The sequence below is a fragment of the Macadamia integrifolia genome, chromosome 7, assembly GCF_013358625.1.
Source record: "Macadamia integrifolia cultivar HAES 741 chromosome 7, SCU_Mint_v3, whole genome shotgun sequence".
NCBI classification, from domain to species: domain Eukaryota; kingdom Viridiplantae; phylum Streptophyta; class Magnoliopsida; order Proteales; family Proteaceae; genus Macadamia; species Macadamia integrifolia.
The window spans coordinates 10,901,621-10,911,896 of NC_056563.1; the positions used below are offsets into that span (position 1 = coordinate 10,901,621).

Sequence of the window (10,276 nt, forward strand, 5' to 3'; positions counted from 1 at the left end):
TGACTCTTTGTCGCGTGAAGTCCAAGAGGTCTCTTCAACTATTCTTTCTTTCTTTTCAAAGTTAATTGCAAGGTTCTTCAAACCAGGTAAGGGATCTGAACTGCTTTTGATTTCTAGTTCTGGAAATCTCAAGTTTCTCTCCTGCTGCCCCTATATTGTTCTGAAGATCCAGCCAGCCGATGGCCCTCCCCTTTTGATTGATTGTTGGGTTTATTAAGAGGGAGGTTTGACCTTAATTTGGGACCAATCAGACCATGTGTTTGTCTGATCTGAGGTGTTAAATACTTCTGGCCGACTGTGTTTCTGCCCAGATTTCAGATCTGGTTTGACTCTTACTTCTGGACTGTTGTTTGCTGCCTAATTTTGGGTGATTATTGGTTGTTCTCTGGTTTATAAAATCCTGCAGTCTTGGATCTGGTTTGGTTCTCCAATCCATTCCTACATTAATTTCCAGTACAAAAAACCCCACCACCAGAGGCATTGGATGTGTTATCATTGTTTGGGTTCACTAAACTACAAAAGTGCTCAAATCCATCAAAGCTTGAGAGAATTATTGAGCAGGATTCTATCTAGGTTGTCAAGAATAGATATGCAACGGGTATCCCTTTACCACCATATGAGTCCCTAGTTTTGAGGTTAAGTATTGCAGATCGACTAAATGGACCTGCCGGTGGCGGGCTTATTTAACAATGAGAGGAAGAAGATTCAGATCTCTTATAACTGAAATCAAATCCAAAGGCCAGATCCTAAGAGAACAATTGTCATATCCGAATAAGAAACTTCCAGAATAAAAATCAGACAAATATCTAATTATTTGAATTTGATGTGGTTATATGGAGAGAGAAAAGGATGCCAACAGTTATGGGAGAAGATTTTCATTTATCCAAAGATTGGAGAGAAAGAAGTAACAGACTACAAGAGAGAGAGAGAGAGAGAGAGAGAGAGAGAGAGAGAGAAACAAACCAGATGGACAGTTTTATCAAGTTCAAATCAAATCCATGGGGTTGGTTACATTCTATTTATAAAGAATAATTAAAAGAATCAAAATCCCTAGGGCTCCAGCAACGAGATTATCTAACTTAACTAAAATAAGGACTCTTTCCCTAACATTAATTTTCATGCACCCCCTAAGACCCTAAGGCACCATTACTATTGAACAGAGTAGCAACGATGACAAATAATATCACAATGTAGGGCACACTGCCAGGTTTTGTCCCAACAAGAGGAAGGCCAATGCATCCCATCCGCCACTACTATTGAAGAGAAAGACATGAATGACGAGTATGACACCTATCCTCCAGAGCTTATAATGATAAGGAAGAGGAATGTCATGCAGTCTACGTGATAAGCAAAATTCCCTGGGCTACAATTGAAGATAACGACTATGTTAAGGAGGACAAAGAAGAGTAGGTCATGATTGAAAAAATCTTTAAGAACACTCCATGTGAAGCCATGAATAGTCAATATGCTGTACTTGTCAAAGAGTTCATTGAGTCTAGGATACTACCACACTTCTTCAACGAGAAGCCTCCCGACGTTGTAGATTCCCTCTTTTTATTTGCGAACCACCAAGACTTTGTTTTGTGCTGAATCTGGATGCTACTCACATGATGTTGATTCTTTGCCACTAACAAAACTCGAGGATGAGTTTTTTTTTCAAGCTGGGGAGAATTGATGCAGTAACTAGTTATCAGCTGTATTAATAGGAAGAAGAAAAGTGTTTGCAGCAAGATAGTGCCTACGGCTAGAGATTCCAAGCTTCCAACATACCCGTTGTTCTAGTTTCCAGATTTCTTAATTTGGAAAGAAATCTGCATCTGTCCATCGTGGGGTTGTTTTTAGTCCATATGTTGTTATTTCTCTTTCTTAGTTCAGGATGGAATAGGAAATTATAGATTTTGTCCTATTTTAAGTCAGTTTTCTTTTATTTTCCAAAATCCTGGTCAATTTAGGACTCCTCCAAAGTAGCTGTTCAATAAGGGCTGGTGTTTTAGTCAGTTTGTAATTGTTTTTCCTTTTCTGGTCACGATTGACCTGGGCCTCTCCTATGTCGAGTTTGAGACAGATTTACTTGATTCTATAAATAAGTGTAAAGGGCTACAGCAGTTTTCCAAGTGAATAAAGCTGTTTCTTTCCTGGTTCTGTGGATTTCAGACTTCTCTTTGTGGATTCAGGGAAGTCAGGGGTTATTCTGAGTGACAGCTGCTGCGGATTCAGTAGCAGGATCTAGTAGATTCCAGGCCTTCAGTTTAGGACCTGAACTGGTTGATCCATACTTTTTCTATCTCTTCTCCTTCAAGTTTGAGGTCAGATTTCTCACCACTTTTCCTATCTGTGGTTACTTCATTTCCAGCTTTCATCTAGTTTCAGGTTTCAAATTGAATAAAGATCTGTTTAAAGAATTAACTGCTAAATTATTCTACCAGAATTTGCTATTACTTGATTCTTAAAATCAGAAATCCGTTTCAAAACAAAATTACCAATTGATTTCTGATTTGCTTCTTAGACTAGGTTTCTGTTGATCAATTTTTCAATTTCTAATTTTCCTGTTTTGAATTCTAGTTTCAGATTGCTATTTAATTACTTGTTAATATACTACTTGATTTCCGGTTTCCGACCCTTCAAATTGCCCATTGAATCTGCAATTTGTGCAATCCTACTTGGCAGTAGGATTCTTCAATAAGTGGAATTCCAACCGTAAGATTCACATCATATTCTGCAGACTTACTCTCCTTGATACACTGACCACTCGATTAAGACTTTAGGCCAATCAAACTTGTCTTATTCAACTTACTGAAGCTTCTCTAAATCTGGTTGTTCCTTATCCCTGCAGTTTTGGAATTTCCTTGGTTTTCTAAACCGTAATCATCCGTGTGACTAGATCCTATGCTTTCCTCCCCCTTGATAAATATTCCTCATGAATGAGGACCAGAACAAGAAATGGAAACCAAATCCGACAAGTATATGACAAAATTATTTTCTTCTATCACCACCTTTATAAGCATAGTTGTCAAGGCAACTCAACGCGGTAGAAGCATGTCTAAGCGCTTAGGTGACGAGGCACCTGTCTAGACAACACGCCCCAAGTGTTATTTTTTTATTTCCCTTTTTTTCTAATGTTATTTAATATGTTTCATATACTTAATATCATAAAAAATCAACATTAAGTCATACCAAGTCATCAAAAATAAACATTTTAGATAAATGTTCTTTTTCTCTAATAAGTTTGAATAATCAATCGATTTTATTTTTACATGAGACTTTTTGTATTAGGTAGAGCAAAAACTTGCTTTCCAACAAATTCAAGATTTCTTAATTCTGATTTATATTAAAGAGTTATGTTTCAATCAAACCTTCTTTCATGTGTGTGAATCCTGTTTAAAATTCTCTAAATGGAAATAAATTGTTAGACATCAAAACAAAAGAATATTTTACCACTCTTTTGTTTTTTAGTGATGTTAGATTTATGAAATTTTTAGATTTGAGAAAAACCCTAGCATTTGATTATTGAAAAGCACCCCTACAACCAAAAATTCAGTTGTCTTTGAACTGGAGAGTTGAATTGTTACCCTTTCGGAATTTGAATCAACTATTTTTATTAGGTTCATGTGGGTGGGTGTTTGCTTATTTATGTATAATATCTAAAGCACATGAAATAACAATTATAAAATCATTTACTTGACCACCAAGGGCTATGAAAAAAATGATAAAGAAACATTAGTTTTCTTAATAAGAATAGTGAAAAAAATATCTTAATTGGATTTTATGAATTCTGATAAATTCCCACGAAAAGTCAAAAAGGAAGAGAAGAGGATGAGAGGACATACTGATCAGATGAAGCCACGGAACTTGGAATCTGTTCTTCACGAGCTGAGCCATCAAATGATACTTCAGAAGCAGCCCCAGTAGAGTAACATGCGGAAGATGAACTATAAAATTTTTTTGTCCATGGACCTATTAATGGATTGGAGCTGCAACTCCTCCTTGCCACATCAAAAATGAAATAGCCATATGTCATATAATTGTTGGATGGTTCTTGGTTTCTCAAGCTCATGGTAGCTTTTCTGCAACTGTCAAGACTTTTATTACAGTAAGAAACACCAGATCCTTTAATGGAGTTTGAAAAGGGGTCATTCCTTGATGCTATGTTATCCAGAAAATGCTGACCCAATAAAGATCCAGAACTACAGGCAGCCATGAGTGTCCGCCGAACTGGGCTGCCTAGCAAAACTGGGGTAGAGTCGGATAAGATGCGATCGATATGGTACTCACAAACTTGACAAGATGGTCCAGACACCGAAGGAATAGAAAATGTCCGTGAGACTGCTCCAACAACTGACAAATTCCTCCGTCGGTTAACTATTTTAGGATCTGACCGCACAGCAGAAATCACATCAGGTCTCACGTATAAAAGCGCCTCACCAATGGTTGAAATTGGTCTGACAAGAGATAACCCAGAATTCGTAAACAACAATTTTCCTTGCCCAAGAAGAACTTCCACGGAGCTTTGGAGCTCTACTTGTTGCCCTACAATCAGTCTCCGGATACCAGACCGCAGCTCAAGGTTCAGCTTCGAAAAATAAGCAGATGGCATCTTACCCTCTCAAATAAAACAGAATTTCTCGAATTCCACGATTGCAGATAACCCGACCGTTAACACTATGTACAACAGATAATCTCATAACTCTTAATACATCTATCCTCCAGTTATCCGTGAGCAAACCCTACTTCAGCCCCTTCAGTAAACACACTGATAGTCGAAAGGAACCGCCAAAAAAAAAAATGAATGAAGAAACCAAGACATGAATCAGATACCGAAAATACAAAACTAATCCATCTACACAAAAGATTGTCGAATAGAATCGGAAAAGAACAACTATTTGTAAAGAAACAACAAAAAGAAGAATAAAGATAATCGCAACTTTAAATCAGATTCGCAACAAAATTTTAAAACCACAGATAAATCATCTAAGAAACGAATTTAGGTTCAAGAAAATTTCAAAAAAATAATACTAGAATTCGAACATACTTCAAAGGTTAAAGTGATCGGGAATAGGAGATATATAACTTTTAAATAAATCAAAACACGCACCTGCTCAGATGAATCAGAGAGCTAAGGTCGGTCGGAATCGTGAGCAAGGAACTAAAAAATAACTTCCTAGATCATCAATGGATGAAGATCCAAGAAATTCGAATTCGAATCTCTTCTTTGATATCCCAAACCTTTTTAATGGTGACGAGAAGATCGGATGATCGAAGCTCCCGTGACTCCGTGAGATTTTATGTTTGGGGTTTTGTGGAAAGAACGAGACCTTCCGATTTCTTCCTTTTATCTCTCTCTCATTTCTAATCTCACTTTAATATTTATATTCGGCGAAGCAAAACGTGGTGATGAGGAAAGTTCGTGCAAGCTTCTCATTTCTCATGGAAGCCCTAATTAGTGTACATAAATCCAAATTCATTTGTTTTTACTAAAATACCCTCATAGGCTTAATTAACGTTTTCCGAGGAAAATAAATTTTCTTGGAAACCCCTCACGTCCTTTATTTTTTTTTGGTAATAAAACTGTATTAACGACCGCGAAATACCGAACCAGTACAATCAATAAATAGGAGGGAAGAAATAGCAAGGGGTGGGGAAGGAAACATAAGCAGAGATGATTGAGTGGTTACAAAATAAGGAGCTATGAAATCAACAACAGCATTGCCCTTGTGCAAGGTATGGCAGAAGATTACAGAAGAGAGCCTTTGAGAGATAGCAAGACAGTCATTGATGATGTTGAAGATACGTCAAGGACACGACCTAGACCGGCGTTGAAGAAGATTGACTATCAGCAGGTTATCACTTTCTACCACTAAGGATTGAAAATTCTGATCCAAGGCCCAGAGAAGTGCCAAACGCATAGCTAACGCCTTCGCCACCACCGCATGAGCCACTCCGATTCCCAGCGAAAAACCTCCACGCACAGAAGTGCTAGAGTATCTGCAAATACCGCCTATCGTTGCAGGACCCGGGTTTCCTTTACTAGCTTTGTAGACATTAATTTTCAGGTAATCCAGGGGAGGAGGCTGCCAAGAGACCAAACGAGTGTTGGTGGTGGAAGTCTAAGTCGTTGGAGGAAAGAAGTATCGAGCTTCGGTAATAGCTTTGCGTAGGATAGCAGATGGATTGAACCGTTGTCGACGAAAAATCCAATCCCAATATGCAACCCATAATTGCCATAAAACACTACAAAATAAAGCTGATTGACAAAGATTGTCTCTATTAATGCCACCTCTAAGACAGACTCGTGGAATGCAATCCTCCATGGAGGATTGCGGAGCTGATCCAAGAAGAGGGTTGAGAGAATGCAATCCCCTCATGTCCTCACTCACGAAAAAGGTTCATCCCATGTATATGAGGTCATTATGTTCCCTCGCTTTATTAAATCTCCGAAATGCCCTTCTAAGCATTTCAATAGTCATTTCATTCCATTAGGTTATGATTGGATGTCTGAAGAAAGAAAAAAAAAAAAAAAGGAAAAAGGTTAATATGGGGAGGGTGGCCCTGCGCCCAAACAAATTGGGGGTTTACTTGTATGCTCTCAATGGCCCTCGCCCTCGTGAATATAGCAGCTTTGACTTGTTTAAGTTGCCACCTGGGGATTTGAGGATCAACTCTAGTCACATGTGGGTGAGTGTGTCCCCAACCCCCCTAAGAGTAGGTTGGTCATTGGTCATGTAATGCCTAGTAAAAAGTGTTGTAGGATACATTAACAACATAACATACACGCACACACCATACACACAAAGGTGCTCTAAGATAGATTAAAAAAAAAAAATCAATCGTCATGTCATTATAATTTTTGTCTTATTATGATTTTTAATACCATAAGGGAAGGAATTCTTCATTTTTCACCGTGATTTGAGAAAACTCAACCTAATATGCAAAGTCTATAGTGTCCATTAGACTTTTGTATGGATGTCTATACAAAAGTAAAATACACTCAAATGTCTAATTATCTATTTTCATCATTTAGGATTTAACAAAAAAATTGGTGGTTTTTTCTAATGATTTTTCTCTATATAATAATTGATATGACGTTATAGACAATGAAAATTGACATGTGGTTGATTTGGATCATAGCGTATCTATCCAATTATAGATAAGAACGTTTGAATAAAAAAAATCAGCAATTTTACGTGATAGATAAAGGATGTGAATCAAAAACTGAAAGTCTGAAACCATTTATTGAAAGCAAATAGAACCATCTAAAATACAACTGATAAACCATCATTAATTAATCCATATGGTTTTTGTATAAGAAAGTAATTATTTATTTATTTATTTTAAAGGAGTGAACTATTTAAACTGTCAATTTTGAACCGATTACAACTGATATATTATTGAGCTTATCACATATATCAAACCAATAAAAAGATGGTTTCTACAAAAAAAAAAAAAAAAAAAGAGAGGTTAATGTTGGCATCTACATATGCTCTCTAATTTTGTAGTCGGTTTAAATCATGTGGATTAATTTAAATTGTTTTTGTTTCTCTCAATTCACACATTGAACATAGATGAAGTGATTCAGACCTAGTAGAGGTATATTTATTAAGCTTAAAAAATATGTATATTCCCAACTGAGTAAGAAATTGTTAACTTGAATCGACAACAAATTGAAAAAGATAAAATAATTTAATTGAAACGAGTTAAAAACCATAATTATTTATTAATTGGTTTCAATTGGGATACTGAAATCGTAAAACGGTTCAATCTTGGTTTGTATCCTTCACACTTTAAGCCAACTTGATTAATCAAAACGGAACCAATTAACACCCTTAATGACACATAACCTTATCTCCGGTTTAAAGACACAACACACGTTGTGAAAAAGATAATTTGATGTAATTTAATCTTTCCCAAAAAAATGATAAATCATTATTATTATTTTGGGTGATGTTTTTTTATTTTAGTTTTTATTCCACCAATGATGTATTGAGATTTCCTCTTCTTTCTTTCTTTTATTTTATTTTATTTTATTTATTTATTTAAATTAACCATAAGTCTTCATAAAAAATAATTGGTAATCGGATGGTTTTTTTGTTTTTTCTAGTTGATTAAATTGTTCTTTTATTTTGGTAAGAATTGTCAATTGAATTTGGAAAATTTTCCAAATTAATAAGTGAAAATTGGGTCTTGGTTTACCAAATTATCCACCCATTTTTCATTTAATTAAATTACTCAAAACAAACAAAGAAATATACTACGAAAAAATGGCAGAAGTAGTGCCCACTCTATAGTCAGCCCCACTTTCTTACTTAAAAAACAAAAAAAACCATTTGAATACAATTTTTTTTTTATACTTTTACAGTTTTACCTTCAACCATCTATTGAACGGTCCAATCTCAAGTCCAACCTGAATAACATTCGGATAGGAATTTGAATGGGACAATAAAAGATACAGTCAAACATTTTGTGAAAGGTAAAGAAACACACACACACACACACATACACATATATATAACAAATGGTACTTATCAACATATGTATTAAACGTTTAGATCTAAAAAAATGGGACTAGAAAAATGACATATGCACATATAAATTGTGGGATCAACCCATATCATATTAATTAAATAGCAATATTTAATATATGGGCCATAACTCTTTATAATATGCACATTTCAAACGTTTTTCTTGTGTGTGTGTGTGTGTTTTTAACCATATTTTTGGGATCAATTTAGAAAGATAGAAAGAAATGAAGGCAAAGAAAATGATGTTTTAACTAATTATGGTGGGGATTGATTAGGTCCGGGACGCTTCTCTTTTTTTTTGGTAAATATCCAGGACCAGTTGAGACCCTAGTAAGATTGACATTTGATAGAGATGCTGTAAATGAAAATTGATGCATTATCATGCCTACATTAACATTGGCATTGACTCTAACCAAATGCTGATTCACACAAATGGTGGGACCTAATCCAAAAGGAAAGAATGAAGGAGAAGAAATGTCGGAAAAAACTGTTCCAGTGCACTTTCCATGAGTCTGAACATTTGATCTCTCTACTCTAACACCATGTTCGTTACCGTTTCATCAAAAAGTTTATACTTTTAAGAAAGAGCAGCGTCAATATATATTGTTACAATGATGATAGATGAGCTAATATTAGATTAGCACAGATGTTGGACTTGGGCCTCAAAAAAATAGGCTTTCTAAGTATAGAAAGGCCTTGTAAAAGGGTGAAAACAAAGTCCACATTCTCATATATAGGGTTTTGATACATTTCAAAGTCACCATACAAGTAATTAAATCATCTCTTTCTAAAGAGAATCTGAGCACCATATTGAGGTTGCAGTGTCATAAACTGCATAGGGGCGTGGACATATAATGGAGATACAATAAAAGAAAATTTATGGATTAAAATTGCTAAAATAATTTTGGTCTCAACCAAAGCTAAATTCTGACCTACACAGATCCTGTGACCAAGTTCAAAAGGGAAGAATGAAGCTAGATGCTTCCTTTGATCTTTGAACCTTAGGGGATTAAACATCTCAGCATCTTCACCCCATATCTCGACGTCGTGATGCACGGCGGTCATGGCTAGATAGAGTTGTGTGGCCGCCGGAATTTTAAGAGATCCTAACTTAACATCTTTGTTTGTCTGGCGCATCAGCATAACGGCCGGAGGGTAGAGACGGAGTGTTTCGTTTAGTATCATACTTACCTGTTAATGCAACAGATCACCATTGTTAATAACTTGAGATCAATATGGTTAGTTGCAGCTCAATAGACTCCTAAGTTGTCTCTTATGTTTACTTAAGCCAACAGAGAAAAATAGATGAATTTGGTTTCTTCAACTTTGAGCTATTCAAGCTCTTTTATACTTGTATGGAGTCCACGGGCCTCTTAATCAATTCAAGAAACCACTTGGGTATGGATTTCAAATCGGTGAAAAAGAAGTTGTAATCTTATTTTTTTTACCTTTTAGTATAATATTATACGAAAAAATTATATCTTTTCATATAAATAATGAAACTTCTTAAACATGACAGAATGATAAATCGCTTTGAAATTATTTTTTTTTTGGGTGGTTTTTCTAAGTCTGAGGCGTGAGATAAACCTAATAACATAAAAGATAACGAAAATAAAAATCATTTTTGGAAGTGAGAAAAATTAATAAATAAATGGAAAAGGGTAATCAAAAGAAGGTTACATCTTCTCACTTCACCACCTTGGTGATAACAAGATACATCCATGCTTAATAGTTATAACTTATCAACCACCATACCCCAA

The 10,276-nt window shown here is 35.5% G+C and overlaps 2 protein-coding genes across 2 annotated transcripts in view; both read right to left on the reverse strand.

The window, feature by feature from the left end:
* LOC122085038 (probable protein phosphatase 2C 55) overlaps positions 1-5,356 on the reverse strand; it is a gene marked incomplete in the record, with an annotated part of 10,549 nt that extends 5,193 nt beyond the window's left edge. The window contains 2 exon segments of the mRNA XM_042653474.1: positions 3,828-4,750; positions 5,093-5,356. Of these exon segments, the coding sequence (XP_042509408.1) occupies positions 3,828-4,594 (767 nt within the window).
* Positions 5,357-9,223: 3,867 nt separating this feature from the next.
* LOC122084258 (cytochrome P450 734A1) overlaps positions 9,224-10,276 on the reverse strand; it is a 4,888-nt gene continuing 3,835 nt past the window's right edge. Inside the window, exon 4 of the mRNA XM_042652361.1 lies at positions 9,224-9,707. Within this exon, the coding sequence (XP_042508295.1) occupies positions 9,294-9,707 (414 nt within the window). The 3' untranslated portion in view covers positions 9,224-9,293. The remainder of the gene's footprint in view (positions 9,708-10,276) is intronic.